General features: G+C 34.1%; 1 protein-coding gene across 3 annotated transcripts in view; it reads right to left on the bottom strand.

Annotated features, from left to right (window-relative positions):
• Nucleotides 1-8,315, bottom strand: part of KIFAP3 (kinesin associated protein 3) — a 217,352-nt gene extending 209,037 nt beyond the window's left edge. Inside the window, exon 1 of one of the 3 annotated variants that reach the window (XM_051998975.1) lies at nucleotides 8,171-8,315. In XM_051998975.1, coding sequence (XP_051854935.1) covers nucleotides 8,171-8,250 — 80 coding nt within the window. In that variant the 5' untranslated portion in view covers nucleotides 8,251-8,315. The remainder of the gene's footprint in view (nucleotides 1-8,170) is intronic. The other 2 variants (XM_051998973.1, XM_051998971.1) reach the window with 2 other exon arrangements.
• Nucleotides 8,316-27,538: the final 19,223 nt, after the last annotated feature.

The following is a 27,538-nucleotide window of genomic DNA, read 5'->3' as shown; positions in this document are numbered from 1 at the left end:
TGTTGCAATAGTAAAATTATGATTTATAATGCACTTTGCAAACTTTAAAGCACTAGGTATAAGTGCTATATTATCATCAAAAATGGATTCTTCATAGTGTTCACAGTAATCTGCAAGATCAAATCAGCCTTAATACTCATACCTAATCAGTACTGTGTACTCTGGGATTCTTCTGAAAGGAAAGTAGAGAACTTCCATTTTAAGGAAGATTTTCAAGCTATCCATCTCTTCATCTTTCTTCTGGTTGCACCACTATGGACTTTTTTCATCATATCCCATTACTTCCCTTCCCAAAGGAAAGCAGCTTTCCTTTCCTTCCTCCCTCTCTCCCTCACCTTTTAGCTTTACTGTGTGTGTATTATCTTCTCCCATTATGTTGTACGTTCCAAAAAGTTGAGACTAGATTTTCTTTTTCCTTTTTATATCCCTAGTCTTAGCACACTTGACAAATAATATAGGTGCTTATTAAGTGTTGATTTACTAATTTATTGAGAGTGGAAAAGGGAAGTACTATCCAAGAGGAATTAAGAGATGAAGTAGGAATTTTTTTAAAGGGTTAAACACAATTTTAACTGGTGAAATGAGAGAGCTAGAGGAAAAATTTGGAAAAGAAATGAGAGATATGTTGGAAAGAATTGGTAAGAGAATTAACAGGTTGCACAAAGAATAAAATCTTGCCTAAACAATAAACTTGCCTAAACAATAAACTTGCCAAATTTAGAATGGATAAAAATAGAAGCTTATGATTCCATGAGACAAAAATATGAAAACAAAGTCATAAGACTAAAAAGATAGAAGAATATGTTAGGTATCTGATAGCAAAAACAAAGTAGGAAAATGGATTAAAGAGGAAACATGTAAAAACCAATGGATTACCTAATTATATATCCTTAAAAGATATCAAATAACTTAAAACTTCCCATATCTCTTAGAATTAGAAGACAGAGAGTTAGTTTAAATAATTCACTGGTAACCTATGGGAATTTTTTTTTCAAAATGAAAACTACAAGGAATATTGTAACCAAAATCCAGAGCTTCTAGTTAAAAGAAAGGACATTTCAAGTAGCCAGAAATAAAGAATATAAGAATTAAAGAGCTACAATTAGTATCTCAGATGATTTAGCAGACAAATTGCAAAGTGGATTAAGAGCCCAGTTTGAAGTCAGGAAGATTTCTTACTAGTTGTGTGATTCTCAGCAAGTCTTTTATTCGTTTGTTTATTGGCAAAAGGTAGGTTTATTAGAAGGGGTTACAGACAAAAGGAAGAGACACATAAGAGTTGGGGGAGTATAGAAAGAGGTTTTAATAATTTAATGTTGGAAAAGACAAGTTCCTTAGTGGAACTTAACAGTTACCCAGGAGAAAGGGAACAACTCATGATTTTGGGATATATCCATAGCTGGCAGGCTAAATCCTAAAAGGGATTTAGTACTCTGAAAGAGAAATGGAGTCTCAGAGGAGAGATATATGACACAAGGGGATTAGGAGAGACACCACGTGGCATGGGAGAAGGGTAAGGGGAAAGGCAGAATGCCATGGTGGGTTGGTCCAAAGGAAGGCAGCAAATATAGAATGGGCCATAGATAGATTTAAAGAGAAAATTTAGTCTCAGGGATTTGATTTAAGTCAGGGATTTCTGACTAGATTTGGAACTAAATTGATCTCTATCAGAGTTGCCCCAGGGAACAATTTTATCAAAGCTTCAGTTTCTCTCGGCCAACCACACCCACCATTCAAGATGACCTCATTTCTCCACTATTTTAATTTGTTGAAGAAATCTTTTGAAAAATGGGTTGAGAGGACAGAGCCAAGTTGGTAAAGAATAGACAGGTCTTCATCTTGTAATGCTGAAGAAACTGAGCAAGACAGAGGTTAGAGACCAATTCAATAGTTTATTAAATGGAGAGAGATATTGGGACCAGAGGGATCTTGGTCCCAGGGCTGGATGAGACTATCATCTCAGAGAATCCAGCCCCGAAGTACTCAGAGGGCAAGCCTTTTATGGGATAACAAGATCCCCTCAATGGGGGAAGTACCTGGATGGGGATAACCTAATGGGGGGAGGTTACTGATATTCTAATGACATCTAAAATGGATAAACCTTTATCCTGTCAAACATTAAGAAGGAATGTCTATAACCTAAAGATATAAAACCTTTATCTCATCAACCATTTAAGAGGGAAAGGTTATAACCTGAGGCAGAATAACTAAATAGGACAATTGGAGAAACTGGGTCATGACATTAATCTGAGCTCTTCATGGCATTCTCAGATCAACAGCAGATCAAGCTTCTGAACTGATTTTGAAGTGACAAAACTCACAAATATTTGGAGAGTAACAAATTTCCAGCAGAAGATATTTTGGAAGAACTTTACAAAAGGTTTCAATCAGGCATGGGAGGAGGCAACCAAGATCAGGCACAGTCCAGGGACCCAGGGAAATATGGCTTCCTCAGATTGGGGAATCTACCAGGAGACTGGCTACTCTCCTGGTTCAAAAGCCAGTGAATCAGCAGTTAGTTGTGAGACCTCCAATGCAAATACAAAAAATAAATAGTGAGCCTCTGAACCCCAGAATAACACAGGACTCGGCCACATCTACCCAGTGTCGGAAGGAAGTCAGCAGCACATGCCCAGGGCAGCAAAAAGTCACTGTCATCTGCAAAGGAACCTTGGAACACTCTCCCCTTTGCCCTAAGAGCACACTTTAACTTTTTAAAAAATGAGCAAAAAAGCAAAAAGAACTCTGACCATAGATAGCTTTTATGGAGACAGAGAACAAACCTCAAACCCTAAGGTTTCAAATGGGAGGATAACAAAGGCAAATTGTCTCCAGATGAAGCCCCAAAGGGTGATATGAATTGGTCCCTAAATCACTAGGCTTTCTTGAAAGAATATTTAAAAGATCTTAAAAGAAAGTTAGAAGAAAAATGGGGAAAGGAAATTAGAACTTTGCAAGAGAGTTTGAAAACAAAACACAGAAATTATCTGAAGAAAACTCCTTAAAAATAGTTAGTGAAATGGAAAAATCATACAACTCCTTACAAAATAGATTTGATGAAATGGAAAAAGCAAATAACTCCTTACAAAATAGATTTGGAAAAGAAACCAATTCGTTGAAAAACAGGATTTGTGAATGGAAAAAAAAATCCAATGAACAAAACACCTCATTTAAAAGTTCAATTGGCCAAATGCAAAAGGAGATAAAAAAGCTAAATGAATACAATAATTCACTAAAAATTATAATTGAACAAAGTGAATGACTCAATGAGACTTCAAGAATCAGTTAAACAAAACCAAAAAATGAAAAAAAAAAAAAAAGAAAATGTAAAATACTTACTTGGAAAGACAACTAACCCAGAAAATAAATCCAGGAGAGATAATATAAGAATTATTGCACTACCTAAAAAGTGGGTTGAGGGTCCCTAACAGAAGGAGGTCTAACTGACCAATGCTCAAGCAAACCTTTTAACCCTTTTTGTCCCAGTTACCTTATCTAAAATGAACTGAAGAAGAAAATGGTAAGCCACTTTGGCATCTATGCCAAGAAAACCCCAAATGGGGTCATGAAGAATTTAATACTACTGAAAAATGACCAAACAAAATTTTTAAACAAGCAGAGAACTTTAAATATAATATTCAAGAAGGTAAATGATATAGGAAAACTGAGTATAATTCTAAGGTCAGTTAAGGATGGAGTGGGGTAGTGGGTTGAGTTTTTAATAAAATAGAGAAATTCTAAGTATTCCTGAAGGGGGAAAATAGAATTGCATAGAAAATTTGAAGTTCAGATACAGTAGCAAAGAAAGAAAAAAGAGTAAGGAATGTATTCATATATGTGTACATAAACATAGAGGAAATGGGGTTGGTAGAATACCTTCCCATAAATATCATTTTCATGTGAACTGGACAAAGGAAAATTGAAAACATTCACATGCACACATACACAGAATATTGGACAGAAATAAATTAAATTTAATGGGGAAATAGGTAGAAACTAGGAAGAGGTGTTTAAGAGATAATGTGGGACAGCTGAGGGAATATACATAAGCAAAAAAAAAAAAAAAATCCAATCAAAAACCAATTCCAACATCAGAGGGAGGAGCATTAAGTGAGGATGATAAGGAAGGGGGAAAAAAAAATAAAAACCTGTGATGTGAAACCTAGACAAACAATAATTTACCTGGAGAAATAAAAAAAAAAAAAAGTAGGAAGATAAGGAATGTAGCATTAAACATTGTATTAAACAAAATACATAAGATTACAAGGGAAAACTTTTCCTCTTCCCTCAAGATGGAATTAAAGTACAAATTGGTAATCATCAAAATTATATGATGTAGGTTTAAAAAGGAGGAGACACAAAATAGACACTTAATATTGATTGGTGTAACAGCTTATACACACACAAGATATGAAAACAAATGGACCCAATACCACAGAGATTGATAAATCCAAGATACTGGAGAAAGGATTCACCATTTGAAAGAAGAAAAAAATGATGGAAAAATCTGAAATATTTGGCAAAAATTAGACATTGACCAACATCTTACACTGTGTAACCAAGATAACCTCCAAATGAATACATGACTTAGACATTACACCAAGTTAAGCTCAAAACGAATATATGGTTTATTCATACGATTTCATAACAAACTAAAAGAATTAAAGAAGAAATTTACTGTTAGATCTGTGTGTTGGGGGAGAGATCATGACCAAGGCAAAGAAAACTTCAAAAGAAAATGTAGACAATTTTGATTACAGAAAATTTTAAAGTTTTTGTACAACAAAGGTAATGTAGTTAGGATCAAAAGGAAAACAAATGAACTCAGCACAAATCTTTGAAGCAAGTTTCTCTGATATAGATCTCATATTCAAGATATTTAAGGAATTGATTGAAATTCCTAAGAACAAAACTCATTTTCAATAAGAATCAGTTTTCAAAAAAAAAAAAAAAAATCCAAGCTATCAATGGCTACCTGAAAAAGAAATTCCTGAAGTCACTATAAATTCAAATTAAAGTAACTATGAAAATCTATCTCCAACCCATCAGATAGGCAAAAATGACAAAAAAAGGAAAATAATTATTGTTGGAGAAGCTTTTAGAGGTTTAGAAACATAGTATCTGTGAAGTTTTAATTTTATCTAGCCTTACAGAAATTAATTTGGAACTATTTCCTAAAAGTCATTATTACTATGCCTATACCACAAAGGATGAAAGAGATAAAGCAATCCTATACACACAACATTTATTACAGTTCTTTTATTTTTAAGAAAGAACTGGAAACTAATCCAACAAATAAACATGAATAAAATTATTATATATGGATATAATGGAGTACTGCTATGCCCTAAAAATGGCAAGTGGACGATTTTCAGAGAAACTTGAGACTTGCATAAACAGATGCAGAATGGACAAATATAACAAGTCATGCGATAATGATAACATTCTTAAAAAAAAAAAACTTTCAAAAGTTTTAAAAGATGTAGGACTTTTCCTTGAATTGGATTAAATGACAATAACTGACAAAGAAAGAAAACGGCAGATTTGTTAGATTTTTGTTTTGCAATATTTTTTCAGTCAAAGAGAATAAACTTTGCACTGGAAATAGCAAGACAAAAATTGCTAAGTGGAAGCTTATGCTTGAGAAAAGGAAGATATCTGAGCTTGACAAATCCAAAGTATCTGGTGTTAATGAACTAGATTTTCAGGTATTGAAAGAATTGGCTGATGTATTTGTAAGATTCCTGTTGATCATATCTGAAGGACCATGGGGAAAAAGGAGAAATATCACAGGACAGAAAAAAAAAAAAATCTCAGTATTCAAAAAAGGGAACAAAACGAGGGATTCAGGAAGCCAGAGGGAGACAAGTGAGATTTGGGAATAACTAGTTATTCAGTTTGGCTAGAGAACTGAGTGTATAAAGTAGAAGTGTGAAATATATTGGCAACATGGATCTAAATTGTAGGGGACTTTAAAGGCATTTTTGGACAATGACAGTACTTTTTCTTTGGGGAAATTAACAAAATTAGCTGAGATTTGGAAGGGAGAGGGAGAAGAAGAGAGAGACAAACAGTAGGACTGGGGGGGGAGCAGGAAGAAGGATGAAAGAGAAAAAGAGAGAAAGACAGAGATAGAGACAGAGACACAGAAGGGGGGAGAGAGAGAGAGAGAGAGAGAGAGAGAGAGAGAGAGAGAGAGAGAGAGAGAGAGACTGAGACAGAGATATACAGAGACAGAGATAGCCAGCCAGAGAGAGATAGAGAAAGGGAAAGAGGGGGAGAGACAGAGACAGAAAAACAGACAAGAGAAACACATACAAAAAAACAAGTTACAGAAAGATAGGGATACACACACACACACACACACACACACACACACAGAACAGAGAGACAAAGACAGCTAGCCAAAGACAGAGAAAAGGAGAGGTGACAGATAGAAACACAGACAAGAGACAGAGACACATACAAAGAAACAAGTGACAGAAAGGGGACACAGAGAGAAAATAAGAGAGAAAGAGAGAGAGAGAGAGAGAGAAAGAGAGAGAGAGAATTGTGAGAGAGCATGGGGGAGATGAAGGGAGTAGGGGAGAGGGAGAAATTTTGTGTAGATTGATGGCAGAGAGAGAAGAATGGCATCTCTGAAATGGAACTGGCAGAAAGGGTGGGTAAACTTTCTTCTTTATTATGGGAATGTTTTTATGGATTCATAATCAAATAGTATTTTGTAAATAACCACATGAATATTGGGCACAAAAGCCAAGTAAGTTAAAACAGGCTTAGTTCCTGTCCTTTAGTACTTTACAATGAAATTAAGCTATAATTCATCAGTAGCCTCAGAATTGGACTCATTTAATCTCCCCATTTCTTTGATCTCAATGACTCAGTTAAGCAAGTCAGTACATATTCACTGGTTGCAGGTTATTGGTAGCCTTAGGTGCTTTGGGATATTTAATAAAAATTAGACTCACCCCAATTCCAGCTCCAGGAAACTTAAATCACAAACATGCAATCAGCCTAAATGTATATAAATACACTAATTCAAGAACAGCCGAGGGAGAGAGAATTAAGAATTGTACCAATGACTGAAGGCTGCTTAGTGTTACTTTGGGAAACTTGTGCTGTGATTTAAAGGATAGGAGTAAGCTCCTCCTTCCTTAAAGAAGATGAAAGACCTTATTCTGTGCCCTTTGGGCAGTTTGGTTCAAATTTAAGATATTGGAAGAGAAAACCAAAATACAAAGGGGGTGGTTAATGTAGTTGGGAAAATGTGAGTAGTAGGTAGGAAAAGAAATGGGAAAATAGAATATCAGAACATACAAATAGGATGGGGTTAGCTGGTGAAAGAGACTTGAAAGCCATGACTAGATAATCTCCCAGGGTTAGAAACTGAAAATATTTAGAGATCCATTTAGAGATGTTATATTGTTGCTCTCAGTTGTGTCTGAGCCAGGAGGGGTTTTCTTGACAGAGATACTATAGTGGTTTGGTATTTCCTTCTCCAGATTATTTTATAGATAAGGAAACTGAGGCAAAATGACATGCCCAATGTCACAAAGATACTAAGTATCTAAAGCTGGATTTGATCTCAGGAAGAAGTCTGGTTCTTTAGGCACTGTGGTGCCACTTAGCAGCCCTAGAGATGTTATGTACTATGAGAAAATTGAGAGCAATTAGGTGATTGGAAAGTGAAGATTTGATAGTGTCACAAAAGACAAAAAGGATGTACCATTCAAGAAAAAACAACTTATTATGTCTAGTGAGGTGAAATTAATTTCTTTTGGTATAGACATAGACATGATCTGTGTATGTGTATGTGTGTGTATATATGTGATGTTTTAAGTAACTTCTAATAAAAGGGTTTGTTGATTTTTTTCCCAACTCATTATTTTCTCATGGGACAGATTACTTGAACTTAAAGAGAAATCCAATTCACTTCAATTCAACAAGTATCCACTGGGAGCCTGCCATATGTCAGCCGGTGTGTTCAGTGCTTGGATACGACAACAAAAATGGAAGAATCTCTACCTCAAAGAGTTTATATTCTGCTAGGTGAAAACCACACATGTCTGAGAAGTATCTGAGGCTTAAGATAATGTAATAAAGCCAGTCCTTCTAACACACTCAGGGTCTTTCAATACCAACAGCCTTCTTTCTCACCAGCCTTCCTTACCTGGTTACAGCTTTTGGGATGTCATCAAAGGGCCACTGGGGCCCAAAGAGCCCACTTCCACTGCCTATTAATGCAGTCATCTTTCCACCTTTCAAGTTAACCCGAGCTCACATTGCACATCTTACTGCAAAGGAGTCTTCAGTTGAAAAGGCATTTCAAAGAAATCTCCACCCTGATGACCTCCCCCTCCCCTGTTTACAGCTAGCATGACAGAGGCCAACAACTATGACATCACCACACTCCCAGTAAGCTCAGGTTGAAGAGGGAGACAATCTCACTGCGACAAGGGGCATTCGATCTTTTTACCTTTCTCCTTTCTCAGGTCTATTTGGGGCCCAAATCATGCTCTAAGAGTCCAGTGAGATACGACAACCCAATGTAGCTTACTCAAATATATTTAATTATGAAGTTGTTGAAATATGTTTCATTTCAGTTAGATATTGAGTTCCTACTATGTGGAAATCACTTCCTGAGGGATCAAGGAAGACACAAAGACATGTAACACATAAGTCTCTGCCTTTGAGGAATTTATATTTTAACTATAGGCTGGGTATTAATATTAATTATAATATTGTAATAATATTATTATTATTAATAAAAGGAGGTTCCTGACAAAGAGATACTATAAAAGTTAGGAGAGATAATAGGAGACAAGGTGATAGTTGAGCTGGGTTTAAAGGAAAAACAATTTCAACTGGCAGACTTCAGCATTTTCATCATGAGAAGTACTTTGATCAAAAAGTCACGAGTGCTAAATAGAACAGGATTATGACCATACCCAGTTAGTTGGAATAGATGACTTGTGAATGAGAGGAGTAGCAATATAAGAATGAAAAAGGTAGGTTGAAGCTAGGTTGCAGAGAGCTATGAATTCTAGAATATCAGTTTGAATTTTATTTGTTAGACTATGGGAAACTATGGATTTTTTTTTGTAATTAGAAATGTGATTAGATCTGCTTATTAGGAAACAGATTTGGCAATGATGTATAAGGAAGATAAGACAAAGAAGGACATGAAGTGATTAGAATCCATAATATAAAAAAATTTACAGTTAAAAGGAATCTCCACAGACATCTATTCTAAACGGTACCTGCATAAAGAATCTACTTTAAAATAATCTGAAGTAGTCATGAAGCCTTTGTTTTAAGACTTCCACCAAAGAAGACCCATCACTTCCAAAGGTAACCTATTCAACTTTTAGACAGATCTAATTCTTAGGAAATGTTTCCTTAGATCCAACTATAAATTGCATCTACTCATTCCCATCTGTCAATAATCTCTCTTTTAAAAATTTCAGATGTGGTGTAACCAGAATAAAATATAATGAAACTTTTATCTCCTTCACTCTGAATATATCTTTAATATGAAGCCCAATATTATGTTAGCTTTATCTCTAACTATATCATATTGTTTCATTAATTTTTTTCCAGCAATATTCATCAATCCTACATGTGGGAATATATAAGTAAACTTGTGTATGAATGTGGTATCTATGTGTATATGTATATATCGTGGATAGTGTCATGATACTTTCAGCTCTGCTTACCTTCTAGCATGTTCTTATGTGGTGAATAATTTTTATCCAACTTATTGGCTCATCTCTATCAAGCTGTCAGAAACTTTCATTTCCGGATATGAAATATTCAGTGAATTTGTAGCTAAAGGGAGCACACTGATTGCCAAAGTTCTCCATTTCAGAACAGTATCAACTGAGTATGACAGTGGCTTTGTAGCAGCGAGTTACAGAATCATAGAATTTTAAAGCTGGAAGAGACTTAGTGACAGTTGACATTGACTCTGGCTGTTGAAAGACATGTCCATTGGAATCAGGTACTAAATTATTTGATCATTGAGGAGTATATACACCTTTTATCATAGGTTACAAGATTAGAAAGGACATTGGAGATCATTTTAGTCCAATTTCTTTTTACAATGAGAATAGTTAGCTCCAGAGAGAGAAAGTTAATATCCCGAGATCGTATGGCTAGTAAATGTCTGGGTTGTGATTAAAATTCTAGTGTCGTGACTCTAAATCCACTCTATACAATTGCCTTTCTTCGTTTCTACAAGTAGAAATCATTCTGTTGGGATAAAATAATCATAGCTTTTCTCACAAGAACCTTGGAAGAAAGAAAGATCAAATATGTTTGAGTCTGTCTCTAGAAGCCATCAATTCTTTTTTTTGGAAGCATGTAGAATTTTTCATCATGAGTTCTTTGGGATTGCCTTGGATCATTGTATTGCTTAAAATAGCTAATGCATTCACAGTTGTTCATCAAACAGTTTTGTTGTTACTGTGTACAATATTCTGGTTCTGCTCACTTTATTCTCTTATCAGTTCATATGAGTCTTTCTAGGATTTTTGGAAATAATCTGATCATCATTCTTATAGCACATTAAGATGCTATTATAAGCATATAGCACAACTTGTTCAGTCATTCCCCAATAGATGATCATCCCCAAAGTGGGATTTTTAACCTCATAAGTATCATCAAGAACTGGTGGAAATGAAATATATAACTGGAATAAACCTGTGGAGGAATATTTTTTAACCAAAGGAAGCATGATAGATAAAAGGTAAGGGAGAGGAACTAGAGAAACACTGGATATTAATTTATCAATCGGAGGGTATACTTGCTGACAAATATCATTGTCCAATCTATTCTGGCTCTATGTACTTAGAAGCCATTAACAATAACCATTCCATTGATTTCCAATTATTGGGACACATCCTGCTCAAAGAAAAAGTATTTAATACAATAATATAATAAGAAAAGGAGACATGAAACGTATCCTCCACTAAAATCAGAGCACATTCTTCTTCAAATATACTCACTATCAATAGGAAAAATAGCTATCCATAATTCTCACACATGGGGAAGCATACTTGTAAGGAATCTATATGGCCAATTTAACTCATACTTCTGACAATATAAGTCTTCTGTTGTCCTCTGGCAATGTCGTCATATTGCTCCCTCTTCTTTTGGTGGGCATCCCTTTGCTTATGTCACGATTTCTGTTTGGCTTATAGTTTCTTATGGATATTTCTGTGCTGGTATATATTTTCTAGATAGTGTTCAAAGAGTTTATCTCTACTACAAGTTTTTGGTTTTCATTTTTTAAGTGTTATTCCTTGGCAATTTCACTTCTGCTTAGGACCAGTGACTAAATGTAATGTTTACACTGGCTCTCTGGAGGAACTTGGTATCAGCCCGAATCCTTGATCTTAGAAGAGGAGTAAAGAGGTGGGACTCATGTGGATGGTCAAACATAGAGTTCATTTGTTCTAAATTCTCTCAGCTTTGTATACCCTAATACCCTTACATAACTATAGTACACTATGCTTGCACTAACTATATACTGCGCATGTGGGACTATATAAACAACTTGCTATTCTGTATAGATGACTCTTTGCCACTTGGTAAAGCAGAGATGACTCTGCTTTAATTACAACACAGGTTATCACTGCCCCCTGACTTCTCAGAAAGGATGAGAGCCCTTAGCGGGGATGGGGAGCAGAACCAGAAACTGTCAGCAGGGTTCCTTTTATTGGATTAACGGGTCTTATACTTTTCCCAGGGTTCCCCACTATCTATGGCTCTCTACAATTAAAGGCCTCTTCCTGATAATGACAGGATATGTAATTAATGGAGGAGAAATGACTAGAAAGCAATTGATTTTGCAAGGAACTCTTTTGCTCTCTTAGTTAATAGCCAAAGGTAGGAGCCACCATATGCAGTTAAGGACCTTGACAAAACAACAAGAACAACAACAAAAACTCAGAGTTGGCCCCCAAAAAGCATTATTTTTCTTTTAATTTTCTGTTGTCTGAGAATGATTCCAATCCATCACACAAGATAGGATGCATAGCATTTTTTTGTGCCCTAGAATTAGAATTAGAAGTCTCTAAATTCCTTTTCAGAATAATGTTTTTAAATGCATGAAATAAAATATATGGGATAAAATATTTTTTAAAAACAAGTTCATAGATCTCAGGTCAAGAACCCTTGGTACATAAGAATCTTTAGGGTTAAAATTATGTATATCCCATATCCTCAGTATTTATTTCAGAGGATCTACTAAAGAAACTTTCATTGTGGATCCAAGGTACAATGATTTCCCTGGGGCCCCAAAATCCTTTGCTTCTGTTACACAAACCAATGGAAATAGGGAAGGGAAGCAATAACAAAGTGAATAGAATTTTCAACCTCATATCTTATGTCCTTTCTTCCTGTCCTTCAAGTGAAGGCCAGCGAAAATGGTCCCAAGCTTTGAGCATCCTTCTATTAATAAGAAATACATTAACTAAAGATGGAGGAAACAGGTATGGAGCATCCAGTTGAAGATTAGTAATAATAATCATAATAGCTAGCATTTATATAGTATCTACTATGTGTCAGGCACTTTGCTAAACACTTTATAAATATTTTCTCATTTGATCCTCATAACAACTTGAAAGTAGATACTATTAGTATTCCAATTTTATTGTTGAGGAACTAGTAATTATCTGAATCTAAATTTGAACTCAATTCTTTATGATTCCAGGCCTAGTGCTCTATCAGAAGAAAAAGCAATATTGTCATAAAAATAAATTTCAGACAGAGAGAGGAAATAGAAAAAGAATTAATACAGAGATCCCATTTGGCACAGAAGCATGATATAGAACTTGGAGATTCTTGGTAATCTGATCTGTTACAAATCTCTCTCTTTTTCTTTCTTACTGCCTATCCTTTTCCCCCTTTTCTCTTCCTTTTTTCTTTCTTCCTTTCTTCCTTCCTTCCCTTTTTCTTTCTCCTTTCCTCCTTCCCTCTCTCCTTCCCTCCCTCTCTCCTTCCTTCCTTTTTGTGTTTCAAATTTTCTCTTCTCCATACCAAGTGCCCCAGTCCATTCAACTTATCTTTGAAAGAAATGAACTTTTTGGTGAACCTTCTCTGGAAAAGCTCCAGTTTGTCAATGCACTTCCCAAAATGAGGCACCCAGAACTGAACACTCTAGGTGAATTCTAATCAGGGCAAACCACAGTGAGAATATTACCTTACTAATCCTGTATGTTATGCCACTGTTAATGAAGCCTAAAATTCCATAGGTTTTTTTGACATCCACATTATGCCACTGACCAACATTGAGCTTGCATTCTACTAAACTCACAAACCCAGTTCCTTGCAAAATGAATTGCTTTCTAGTCATTTCTCCTCCATTAGTTAATTCTGATTTTAAAACTTAAAGCTAATTTTTAAAAATATCAAATATAAAAATCTCATTACATTTTTATTAATTTGGTCTAGCATTCTAAACTTTTGAGCTAATTTTGGATTGTGACACTGTGTTATATAGCTATCCATCTCAGTTTGTGTCATTAGAAAACCTGATATACCTCTATATCTTCATTTAAGTCAGTGATGAAAACATTAATCAGAATAGGGCCTTACACAGATTTCTGAGGTATTGTATCTGAGGTCTCCCTCCAAGGTGACATTGAAACATCAATATTTTTTCTGTCCTTTCAGCTAATTCAACCAATTCTGACTTTAACTGATTGTGCTGAAATCTAGTTCCTGTCTATATTGTCTACCAAGTTAGAATGAGAGGTTTTGTCAACTGTTGAGTGAAATCTGGGTAATCTATTTCTGCAGATTTCCCTTATTCTATTAATCTAGTAATTTTGCAACAATCAAATGAGTTAAGTCTGGAATGACTAATCCTATTGGCTTCATTTATCAGTGAGCTGATATATCCCTAGAGGAATTGAGTCATAGCAAAATTGGCAATCTTAATATAAAAGACAAAAAACCAGATAAGGAAGTTGCAATTACATGAAACGATTCTCTTTGGAGAGAGTCAATAGTGCATTTGACAGAGAGGGTTGTTTTTATATTACCAAGGGCCACGAAAAATATCCCTTCATGATTTGCCTATAATGGATATATGCTCATGGCACTCAGCATGAAGCTCATAGAACCTTAGAGTTGTTAGGCATTTCAGAGGCCATTGAATCCATCTTAAAGCTATGCAAGAATTCCTTTCATAAGAGCCTCAAAAAGTAGATATACACGATCTACTTGAAGCCCTTCAATTAGAGGGAACCAACTCTCTCTCCAGCCCATTTCACTTTGCTGTTGTTCTGTTATTTTGGTCACATCTGACTCTTTGTGACCCCATTTGGGGTATCTTGGCAAAAATATTGGAGTTTGCTATTTCCTTTTTCAGCTCTTTTTACAGATGAGGAAACTGAGACAGTTAATTGACTTGCTCAGGATCACACAGCTAGTAAGTATCTGAGGCCAGCTTTGAACTCAGGAAAACAAACAAGTCTCCCTGACTTCAGATCTGGTGCTCTATCCACAATGTTGTCTATCACCCCCTTTGGATAACTCTTAATTATTTGGAAATTTTTCCTGACCTCAATTCTAGAGATATCTCTTCTCATCTTCTATCTATTGTTTCTAGATTTGCCTTCTGGGGCTAAACAAAACAAGTTTAGTTGCTTTTTCATATGTTAGACCAGTGGTTCTCAAACTTTTGTTTTCAGTATCTTTATCCTATTAAAAATTGTTGAGGATCTCTCCAAAGTTTTTTTGTTTATCTGGATTATATGTATAGACATTTACCATATTGGAAAAAAAACTATTTTTGAATTTGTAGACCCTCTAAAAAGGTTTCAAAGATCCCCAAGATTCTCTAGACCATACTTTGAGAACCATTGTTAGATCTTCAGATAATTGAATATAGCTATTACATCTGCCCTAAATTTTCTTTAGACGTATGATCTTTAGACGTATGATCTTTAGACTCATATGCAGTGATGTCTCTGGTGTTCAAACTTCTCCTACCAATGCGATTCAGCAACTCATTTGTAATTCACCAAATCTGAGAAGTACCTGAGGCAATGAAGAAGGCAAGTGGTAGATATACAGTGAGAATATGTGAGAAACCAATACTTATGTGCACATCTTCCTGGCTCCTAGGCCAGCCATCTATCCACTATGGGAAATATTATTTTTAAATAGTGAAAACAGTCTTTGAAAGAGTGTTTTGCTGATTGTTCTTATTTCCCACCCACTCTCACCCTCGTGTACATTTATTTTTTTTCTTATTCTGTGGTTTTTACTTGTCAGAGATTATTTGTTTTGTTTTGATTTATGAGAAAGGTTGTTGTCAAGTTGAACCATATGAAGCCACTGGAGCTTTGAATTCAGTAAAACCAGCTTTCCAAAATTATAGTTTTACCAAATCCTAAGACCATATTGTTCCAAGAACTCTTTCTTCCACAAATGTTTAATATAATGTATTTTTAAAATGGAACCCACAAATGTCAGATTCCTTGACACCTACCTCATCAAAATATTGTTTGTTATTAGCAAATTGATGCCTATGGTTTAATGAATCTATTTATAGGCATTTTATATAATCCTTTAAAAGGCTTTTAAAATCTTTGTTTCAGGAAACCACATTTCATGAAGAGTAAATGAAATTTGAACCTCAAAAGTCTTGAATTCACATCCAAATTGAAAATCAACAAAGTCTAAGGAGTTTTTAAACTTGGAAAAATGTAACTCTTCCTCCTGAGAAAATCTTACAAACTAGTAATTTGCTTAGTCAGGCATGTAGTTCTGAGATTTTAGTCCCATTAGAATCCAAGCTTTGCCAGAATGAGCACTTGCATCCTCAGAACACCAGTCTGTGTTGTCAGGGAGGAGAGACTAGATTAATCAGAGTTTTATTTGCCATTGAGATTTTGAACATGGTAGACTGGGAACTCTGCAATGTGAAGCTTCCAATGGGCTAATAAGCCATAAGTTGCAGGTATGAAGTCATTGAATAGGTCCTAAAGGGAACAGACTTGTGTTTCACACCAGTCCGTTTATAAAATTCTCCTATGGTTTTTGGCTCTTTAGTGAATTTCCCAGGATGGTGCTATACCTCACACAGAAAATACCATTTCCCGTCATCCTTGAACTTACAGAGCTTACTGTGCAGTCTTAGTTCATACTATTTGAATTCACTTATTGTGGTTTACATAAAATTACCCTTCACTCATCTGCATGAAGTAGATAGTGATTATTTGCCTATAAATCTAACAGGCACTGAGATTTGTTTACCCTCTTGCTCTGGGGGCACTCAGGAACAAACGGGCAGCTGTTCTCGAATGATTTTCCAGCCCATTTGGAGGTCTGTTTCTCTTGTTGCTTTCCTTGCGTTTTTTAGCAGCTTGGGGTTCCTTCTTTCATGGTGTTTACTCTGGACATAGTGTGAACAGAGGCTCTTGGAAAGGTTGGAGTGTTAATATCCTGGAGTGTGTCCTGCTACATGTTAGAGATTGCTTCTCCGGCGGCTGTCAGCTGCAGGAGAAACAGCCCTTTCACAAACACACACACACACACACACACACACACACACACACACACACACACACTCAGACATACACACCTACACTTGCCCTCTCATGCACTCCAATTTAGCATGTGTAGGAACAGACCAGGAAATCTGACCCAGTGCTGATTAGAGCGTCATTTCACATTCATTTCCAGAAAGATTGGAGCCCTACATCTGTTTCTCATTAGCCTCAGTGTTTGATTGTTTTAAGTAATTAAAATTTAAAAAAATAAACCAGTATCACAAAAATGTCACTTTGCTTTAAAGAAGTACAATTAGTTTTCTTGGACAAAGAACAGGAAAGGGAAAGAAAATAGATGAAATGCTGGTGCTTCTTAACAGATCCTCTCATAAATAGTGAAAGGTGTTAAGACTTTATAAAAGTAATTCTATTTTGAATATCAAATCAAAGCTTTTGAAATCAAAAGCTATAAGGAAAGCTGATGAGCTTCAAATATATTACTAAGTGGTTGTTTAAAAAATATAGCCCATTAATGCAAAATAACTTTAAATTGTGTCTTTTTATTTATTATATATATATCATATATGATATTATGTTAATTATGTTTTTTAAGGTTGTATTTTTTAATTTAAGATGTCTAGGTCAGAAATTGAAAATTGTGTAATTTGCTTCCTGGATATAAGAAAGATAACTTATCAGATGTTGCCTTCTTGTTTCAAAAAGAAGTAAAAATATTCTGAAAATATCATATCAATATAGTATACTTAAAACATATTTTAATGGCCATGAAACCCTAATACACTTCTGATAATAAGTGTCTTCCTTGAACTGTTCCCTCCCCTAACTGTTAGCATTTTTTCTCCTTAGTTTTCCTTGTAGTGCATATATTTTTGTAGTTGTTAAATTCTCTCCATGGGGAGAATGGATTTTTGTACTTTTGTCTTTATGTCTTCAACATTGAGAAGTGTCTTGTACATAGTAGATAGTTAAATGTTTGTTGAAATGAACGAGATGTATTCATCCATAATCTGATACAATCTTATTTATCTAGCTTTATCTCCCATTATTATTCTACATGGATTCTCTTTTTTATCAAGGCCAGTTTCTTTATTCTATCTCTGATTTATTGTACTTATTCTCACTTTGAAACATGTTACTCTCTACTAGCAAAATCTAATTTTTCTTAACATTATTTGTTGTTCTACCTTTTTCATGAAGCACCTCACCTAACCACACCATCATGTATTTCAACCAACACTGATTTTTCACCTTACTGTTCTAAACCATATATTTTGGTACTTGATTATACATTTTTTTCCATAATTTTAATTTTTTTTCTAATTGTTTCACAATTAGAAGCTTTTGTAAGCTTTGCTTCTGAGGTATAAAAGTAGTATTATACTTCTTTCTAATATTTCTTTCTAGCAGAATAGATATCCAATAAATTCTTGTGTGAGAATACATATACCTAGACTTCATCATGATGGCAGAAATATCAGCAGCATTTTTAGGCTCTTCTTGAGAAATATTAGAAATTTAAGGCAATTTAATGAACATGGATTAGTAAACTGGAAGATAGGAAGGGAGCTGAGCAAAAGTCATCAAGGGGACATGACAGGTATTGAAAAGCAAGTGGAAAAGGGACCAAATATTTAATCCTAATCTCCCTTGACAAAAAGTGCAGAATTGGAGCACACAATCTACATCCTGAAGTGATAAAAGTGTGAATGGAATTCATTTGTGCTAATTTATCTAAGAGGCTAGGGCCCTTTCACTGAAAAGGATAAGTCAGGAGAGTTTTAAAAGCATCCCTTGTTGTCTATCTAAATGAGTCTATAAGGTAGTTTAACCACAGAACTGAAAATGGGGGCCATGTGATGCTGAGGATAGACAGCTAGAAGAGGAATCAGAAGGGCCTGAGTTTGAATCCCTGTTTAGATACTTGTTAGCTGTATGACTCTAGGCAAATCACTTAACTTCTCAGTCTCAATTTCCTCATCTGTAATATTGCAATAATAATTGTACTGAGCTCATAATTGTGAGGATCAAATGAAATAATCAAGTTAAAATTTTTTTCAAATCTCAAAGCAATTATAAATAAATGTAATGAGCAAAGAGAGTCAACCGTACAAAAAAATGAGCCCTGACATATATAGTCTCACCTAAAAAAAAGAATGAATTTTCTGAGACAGCAGAAGAAGAGAAAAGAAGGGAAGAAGAAAAAAGAAAAGGGGAAGAGCTTGCAAGATAATAATTATGGAGAACATTAGTAGTCTTGGCAGGCTGGCAGAACTTTGATGGATCCAACTGTGGAGGCAGAGCCAAGCAGCAAGAATATAGTGAGGTCAATGTGGACTGGAGCAGCAGTTGCAAAGAAAGACCTAGATTGTGCCAAAGGTCGATGAGAGGCTAAGGGGAGAAACGTGAGACACAATTAGCAGCTACAAAATGGCAGTTGTAAAGATGAATATAAAGCTGTCCACCTTTCTATAATAATGTCAATATGCTCTTAGGTCAATGAGAAAAGCTAAGGACACCAAAAAGGTGTTTTATTTTTATTTTTATTTTTTAAAAATTATATCAATACAGAGATGGATAAAAGGAGAAATAGAATCACTGTTCAGCATGGTTAAGAAAATAATACATAGGGTTGGTGAAAGGTTAATTTTCTTTTATTTTCCCTATTTAGAAGAATGGTCATTTAACCTAGATGACATAGGGAATTCATTCCCAAATAATGAGATGGTAAAATGCCACTAAACTCTCCTTGATGAATTAATCTGACCCAGATGAACTTCTTTCTTGGGTACTTGGGTCAGATGAAACTGCTGAATAAACCAGTGAGTAATATTACAAAAATCACAGAGAACAGCAGGGGTACCAGAGGACTGGTAAAGGGCAAGGTCTGATTTTCAAAAAAGAAAAGAATATATTATGTAAACTATATCTAGTCATCTTGACTTTACTCTTGGGAAAATTCTGAATCGTACTATTTAAACTATAATTTGTGGAACCGTACATAAAGATCACAAGGAACTAATTTGGTTTCATGAGGAACAAGTCATGTTGGACTAAACTTTTTTAAAATAGGGTTACTAAACTGGTAAAGCAAAGAAATACCCTGACTATAATTTACTTGTATTTTAGGTAAGGCTTTGACAAAATATTTTTATGTTGTTAAGTAAAATATGGAGCAATGTAGACTAATAGTACAATAAAAGGTCTTATGTCTGACTGAATGGCTGGAATCAGTATTCATTAATGACCCCAAATCAACTTGGAAAGAGATCTCTAGGGGAATGCTCCTGAAATTTGTGTCTGGTCTTATGTTATTTAATATTTTTGTATATGATTTGAATAAAGACATATATGACATATTTATCAAATTTTCAGATGTCACAAATCTAAGGGAAAGCTGAGTGATGTATATATAGATATGTATCTATATATACATCTGTCTATATCTATTATCTGTCTACCTATTTATATCTATCTATCTAGAGAATGAGGGAGAGAGACTAGAAAATTGAACTTAATAAGGTGAAACTAAATCGAGATAAACATAAGAGTCTTACACTGAGTTTAATAAATCATGAGTACAAGATTGGCAAAGCATAGTTCAGTTCATCTAGAGAAGTATAGGTAGAGTTTAGTAATCAGCAAGCGCAATATGTGTCATTGTCTGATATAGAATCCATAATGCAATTCGGGGCTACATTAAGAGAGGCAGGACCACTTTGTCCTGGTCAGACCATATTTAGAAAATTGTGTCTTTCTCTGAACACTGTGGTTTAGAAAATGCATTGCTAAGCTTTTGTTTGTCCTTCTTTCTGGAAGACCATGACATCAGGGAGGTGATGCTATGACATGGAATTGGATTCAAGTGAGGGAGAGCTGGGCAATGCAGGATTGTCAGACTAATTAAAAATGGGGGCCACTAAAAAAATGATCCTTGTCTGCCTTTGTTTATTGATTTAGAAAAGCATATATTAACTTTTTTATGTTCTATTATATTTTATTATTTTTAAAAGTATTTCCCAGTTACATTTTAATTTGTTTCTGGCTCATGCACTTGGGACTGTTGCTTACAATGTGTGCTGCATGTAAGTTGTTAACTAGGATAATGAAAAGAGTGGCTTTCATGGATGCCATTTCAGCATTGAATGAAGGAACTAGGGTTTGTTTAATGTGAAGAAAAGAAGGCTGGGGAGGGAAATGGTGGGAAGAAGAATGGTGCATAAAACAATTTGTCTTCAAGTATTTGAAAGATTTATATGGAAGGGAGATTAGACTTGTTCACTTTGTTCTCTGGAGGGCAGAACAATGTGTTCAAATTAAAAAGAGATAAAAGTAGACTGGATTTAGACAGAATTACAATACATACAAAACTAAAACAAGCAATAAAGAATTAAAAGCTTTATTTGTACTATTAATTTGATGTAATATAGTTTAAATCCTTTTCTAAAAATTCATATATGTGTGTAAATACAGATGAATTTCATTGATCAAGTATTTTAAGTGTATATATGTTTATATGCATGTTTTTTTATCACTCATTAATTGTATATAGCGAGTACATAGTGAGAGTTCACTTAATCATTCTATACATCAAATTTTGTGTCAGATATGAAAATAAAATGAGGAACAGATTATGCTCCCTTCATTCTCTCCTAATCCCTTTCCAGGAATTTATCAAATCACAAGTGGTTTTCTCAACAAGTTGAATTCTTGGAAGAAAAATTGACCTTTTAAGCTTCTGATCCCAGATGGAAGCATAGGCTTCCTCACCATTCCTTTAGTGATATAAGACAGACCAAATAGAACAAACAGAATCTCTAAAGCTGAACTGTGAAATCTTGAAAGCCTATCCCATACACTCATTAACAGCTAGATTTGAGTTTGGATAGAGAGGACTCTTAAATTAGGCAAAATTTTCATTCCCAATTAAATAATAACAAAATCTATAGTGCATTAGTATGGAATAAAGAATGATTTAAAAATTTTCAAAACACAAGACATGGGTTTAGGAGAACATGTTGGTAATTACAAGTTATCTGATCATTATTCTGGGGCCATCTCATGACTGGAATAAAAATATCTAATTATTCACTGGTAAAGCTCATTTATTATGTCCCAATTTTAAATTGAATCTATATTTGCAATAATCACAATTTCTCTGATTTATCTGTAATCCTCTTATTCACTTACATTTATCAAAGACAATGTTATATCTTGACTATTAATTTTGGAAATCCAAAAGAAAAATGAAACCAAACCAGAAAAGTCTATAATTTGGAAGAGGCAACTCAAAAATGATTTTGCTCATCTTTCAGTCTGATTTAAAACAACAGCTCAAAGCAGAGTTGACCTCCCTTTAAATTTGCCAGTTCACAAGACAAAGAGTCAATTAGTCATTTTGATTTAGAAAGACTTCTCTTCCAGGAATATCCAGAAAGACCCAGTTCATGACAGCAAACAAAGCATTTAATTAAGGAAATAAAAAATTGAGACCAAAATTTTCTAGAGAGAACCCCTAGCAATGAATCACAAAGAGCAGAGCAATATAACTTTTAAGTCCAGTGTCTGAAGAATGTGCAGAGAGTTCTGTGACCATGTGCCAGTGGAAGCTGTCAGGGAATAAAGTAGGGAATAAAAGATTCATTGAGGGCATGGTGTCAGAATATTCAAAGGTGGTGGGGCTGAGTACAATTCACATACACATGTTGCCCCTTTGGAGATTTCCATTTCACTTCTGATCATTAGAGAAGCAAACAACAAAAAGGTGAAAATACTATGTTGTAATCCACTGCTGATCATTTCTTATAAAACAATAATATTTCATAACATTAATAGACCCAAACTTACTCATCTATTCTCCAACTGATGGGCATCTACTCAGTTTTCAATTTCTTGCCACCACAAAAAGGGCTGCCACAAACATTTTTTGTATGGGTCCTTTTTCCTTTTCATGATCTTTTTGAGCTACAGATCCAGTAGAGACACTACAGGATCAATGGATATGCACAGTTCAATAGCCCCCGGGTATAGTTCCAAATTAATTTCCAGAATGATTGGATCAGTTCACAACTCCACTAACAATGTATAAAGTGTCCCAGTTTTCCCACAAACTCTCCTACATTTATCGTTATCTTTTCCTGTCATCTTAGCCAAACTGAGAGGTGTATAGTGGTACCCCAGAGTTATTTTAATTGCATTTTTCTACTCAAAAGTGATTTAGATCATTAAAACAAGAAAATATATAAAAAATTAGCTAGCTATTTTCCTATTCATTAAGTTTTTAGAGAAAAAAATAGTTTCTAATTTTACTTTAGTGTTTGAATAATGATTCCTATTAAGTCATTGCCTAGTTTGAATTAGGAATGTATATTTCCATTGAACTAGAGTCCACTATCATATTCTTCATAATTATAACCTGAATAATGCAAAGGTGTAACCATTTCACAGTATTCACTATACATTATTCTCATTAATTAAGACTTAGCTATATTTATCTAGGTTTTTTCAGGTCATTATAGGTCTTCTTCAATTTTATGAATCTTCTCTTTCATTTTCAGTATTTCTACTTTTATTTAGTTGAACACTTTGGACAATTTTTAGTTGGACAATTTTTAAGAATTGTATATCCAATTCATTCATTTGATTTTTTTCCTCTCTTGTTAATGAAAACATTTAGAAATATAAAGTTTACTTCAGAATTGCTTTAGCTACAACTTATATTTTTTGGTATGTTGTCTCATTATAATAAAAGATGCTATTTTTTGGATGAAATTCTCTATTGTTTACATAATTTGTTCTTTGAACCACCAGTTCTCTATATTATATCAATTTCTAATTACGCTTTCATTCTTTCTTCAAGGGCTCTTTGAAGATAATTTTTATTACATTGTGGTCAGTAAATACTGTGTCTAATGTTTCTGTTTTTGACATTTTAAAATGAGTTTTCTTGCTTTTTGGCAATTTCAGCCTTCTCCCTTTATATTCCTTTATAACTCACTTTATGAGTCCTGTCCCTTTGATTGTGGTTTTCCTGGAAGTCTCAGAACTCCAACTTTTTTCATTATTACCTTTGGTATTTTAGATTTTTTTTCCCTTCAAGTGAATTTTTAAAAATTATTTTATCTAAAGTTGTAAAGTATTCCTTTGAAAGTTGATTGGTATAGCATTAAACATATAAGTCAATTTTAGTATGTTAGTAATTTTTATTATATTGCCAATGACTACCTGTCGATAACTGGGCAAAAATAAGCACAATGGATGGAGCACTGGGCTTGGAGTTAGGAAAACCTGATTTCAAATCTGGGCTAAAGTATTTACTAGCTATGTCACTTAAAGCTGTTTATCTCAGTTACTCTGTAAAATGAGCTGGAGAAGGAAATGTCAAATCATTCAAAGTATCTTTGTCAAGAAAACTCCAACTGAGGTCACAAAGAGTCAGACATAATTGAAACCACTGAATAATTCACAAATCTTGAATATTTCTTTAGTTATTTGTGCTGTTTTAAATTTCTTTAAAGAACAATTTGTAATGACACACATCAAAGTATTGAATGTTATATTGACTTCAAAACATTTTATGTATTTTGTGATTGTTGTGAATAGCATTTCTTTTTCTATTATCACCTCTTAGGTTTTTTTTTATTGTTTTTATAGGCTTATTTTCTAGCTATATGTCTTTGCTAAAATATTAATTATGTTAATTAGTTTCTTTATTTACATCTTAGGATTTTTTAGGTAACCCTTATGTATTTGTGAACAGGAGTAATTTTATATCTTCTTTTCTACCTTTATGACTGATTTTTTTCTCTTGACTTATTGCTATTGCCAGACCTTTTAGGATTTTTAGCATAAATGCATTTTGCAAAGATCATTTTCTGCAATGTATCCTTAATGCTTTTAAGCTCAACTTCAGCAAATATTTTGTTTTGTATCCCTCTTGTACAAAGCATTGTTAATCACTGGGGGAAATAACAAAATTAAACAAGACAATGTTGTTCATCATTTCAATTATGTCTGACTCTTCATAACCTCATTTGAAATTTTTTTTTTTGACAGAGATACTGGATCACTTTACTATTTTCTTTCCTAGCTTATTTTGAAGTTTTTTTTTGACAGAGATACTGGATCACTTTACTATTTTCTTTCCTAGCTTATTTTATAGATGTAGAACTGAAGCAAATACAGTTAAGTGATTTGGCCGAGGTCACACAGTTAATAAGTGTCTGAAACCAAATTTGGATTCAGGAAGATGAGTACCCTTATCAATTGTGTTACCTCACTGCCCAAATAAAACATATCTATTAAATTAAATTTACAGCAAATTAATGACAATCCAAAAGAATATATCTAGACATTGTAGTGCCTAGGTACTATTCAATTCAATGAAATTTTATTTAAGACATTTTCCATACTGGTGCTAGATAAATATCATTTGTTGTTGTTTTTGTTAATAGTAATAATCATCTTAAAAACAAATAAAAATCAAAACAAAACAAAAGGAAAGTGTTTCCAGAGCCTATCCAACCATACCAACTGTCAGGCAGCATACTTTGCTTTTGAAAATAGTGCTACTTCTGTTCAGAATATTTTTGAAACTTTTTTATCTTGAATTTTTTGGATTTGATTTCTCTTTTGAGAAACATTGGCTTAAACTGACTCAAAGTTCCATTTAATTCAGTTAACTAAAATATTCAACAAAGTTAGTAGGAAGGAAGAATTTGACAGTTAGACACCTTTGCTATGAAAAATATTAATTCTTTGCTCTATTTACTTTTTACTCTTTAGGTTACCTATGTCTCACAACTCACTCCTTCCCCCCTTCTCCCAGAATAGTGTTAAGCTTTCCAAATGTTAGGTTCTTTTTCTATCAGCTATCATAAGAAAATGACTTAGAGAGAAAATAGTCTGTTTTTTTTTTTCTACTACCATTTAATTCCTCCTTGAAAATAAAAAAAAAAAGTAAATCCAATTGGTCAACATATATTGCAAATTAGAATAGAGGGTCATTTTTTTCTTTAAAATGTCATCTTGAATTAACCTTGCTATGTCATTTAATATTAGTGATATAAATCAGATAAAGGTCACCAGTCTGCAGCCTGGAGTAGTATTGATTATCTGCTAATGATACACATGTATCAGATTTGCAGATGTTTATAAGCACAAGAGTACTGGCCAGGGTGCTGAAAGATGAATCTGTATACAGTGTGACAACTGTCATATCAATGCTCTGTGACAGGAGAGGCATTAAAACATGAGCCACAGAATATGGGTTTGAATTCTAAATAAAGGGGTGAACACAAATGATTTCTTTAATCATTTTTTAAATGATTCCTTATAGCTCTAAATCTATAGTCCTATACCCATGCTATTCAAACACAAGAAAAATCTTAAACTTTTCAGTGAACTCATATCACTGAAATATATCCTTTTAAGCACTTAGTAATTTAACTCTTCAAACTAGCCTTGAGTTGTATTTCATATCATGGAAGAAATCAAAGCAGAACCTTTATGCATCATCTAATTTTCTTATTAGGATTCACTTTTGACTAGAAGCAAATGGTGATGTTGATTAAAAACTTTAGTCTCCTTTAAAAAAATAAAGCGTTGCCTTCAATATACAGAATCAAATGGATATGTCATTGGTGTTAGCTGTTCAGGGAGTGGAAACAGAGCTTGTAGATTAGTTATGCAGCTAGTAATCTCAGTTTTAGTGACTGGAGAAGTTTCTACCACCAGATCCAATTTAATTATTTATACTTAACAAAGTGAAAAAGCATTAAGGCAAACAAGAGGTAGAAAGAGAAGATCTGGTTAAATAAAATTTATTTTGTCAAGCAAGAAATTAATCATGTCACTGAGTGTCTCTTAGGCATTTTACAGTGGTAATTCTCAATGTGAAAACCTACTTACCTTACCTCTTGATAGCAGTGTTCTGACCCAGATGACAACTTGCAAGCAATGGTATTTTACTATACAGATCCTTTTCAGGAGTCTATTTAAGGAAATATATATATATATATATATATATAGTGGAATCCACTATCTGAGTTAGTTTTAATTATTAGGACTTTTACAACTTCTGACCATTGCTCCTATTTCTGTTTACAAGGATTTATGCTATCCTTTTTACATAAACTATCCTTTCAAAAACAATTAGGTCTTCTAGCCAAATCTCTTGAGTATTTTGAGGGCAGAAAGAGCCCCTTGTTTGGGAGAGAAAGGAAGAAAGCAAATTCTTAGGCATCTTCTGCAGGGATATGAGATGAAGGTTGCTGTTCAAAGGATTCTTTTCTAATGGCTTGAGTATTCTAAGATTCATATTCTTTGAATAAGATAACTAACATTTTCTAAAGTGCTTTATATACATTATTTTATTTAATTCTCATAGTAAGTCTATGAAGGTAGGGGCTATTTATAAATAAGGAAAATGAGTCAGAGATGTGACATCCAGAGTTACAAATCTACAAAATTCCTAAGACAGGATTTAAATCCAGGTCTTTCTGATTCTGAATACAACACTCCATCAATCCAGGGTGGATTACCAAATCATGTATATATGGTAAAGTATTGGGATCCCCACTTATTTTTTTTTAACATTGATTATCTGAATTCTAGAGATTTTCCTGACCTTTCCTGGACTTTCCTCTCACTTTCTCAAAGGGAAATAATTATAGAATTATAATTGAATTCTGGAATTGGATTAGAAGTTCTATGGTCCAACCCTGATTGGAAGGTTAATTATATCCTCCCCCTCCCTCTTTTAAAATTCTTTTTTGATCCCTATGTTGCCATTATTCTGCACTTTTGTTAGGTCTGCCCTAACCAGGATACTCTTCTAGGCACAGATAGTCTTTTTGGATGTCTCAGAATTTTCCTCCCCTGTGAGTCCATATAATTGTGTCAGTTTTTGTTTAACCCTGACCTTGTCTTAACTTGATTCTGTGGACAATGGGCAAAGTGGAAAAAAATAGATATAGTAAAGGTTCCCCAGAGCCAAAACATGAGAGCTGATATTA

Source organism: Antechinus flavipes, chromosome 4 (genome assembly GCF_016432865.1).
Source record: "Antechinus flavipes isolate AdamAnt ecotype Samford, QLD, Australia chromosome 4, AdamAnt_v2, whole genome shotgun sequence".
NCBI lineage: Eukaryota > Metazoa > Chordata > Mammalia > Dasyuromorphia > Dasyuridae > Antechinus > Antechinus flavipes.
This window is presented reverse-complemented; position numbering and strand designations above follow the sequence as displayed.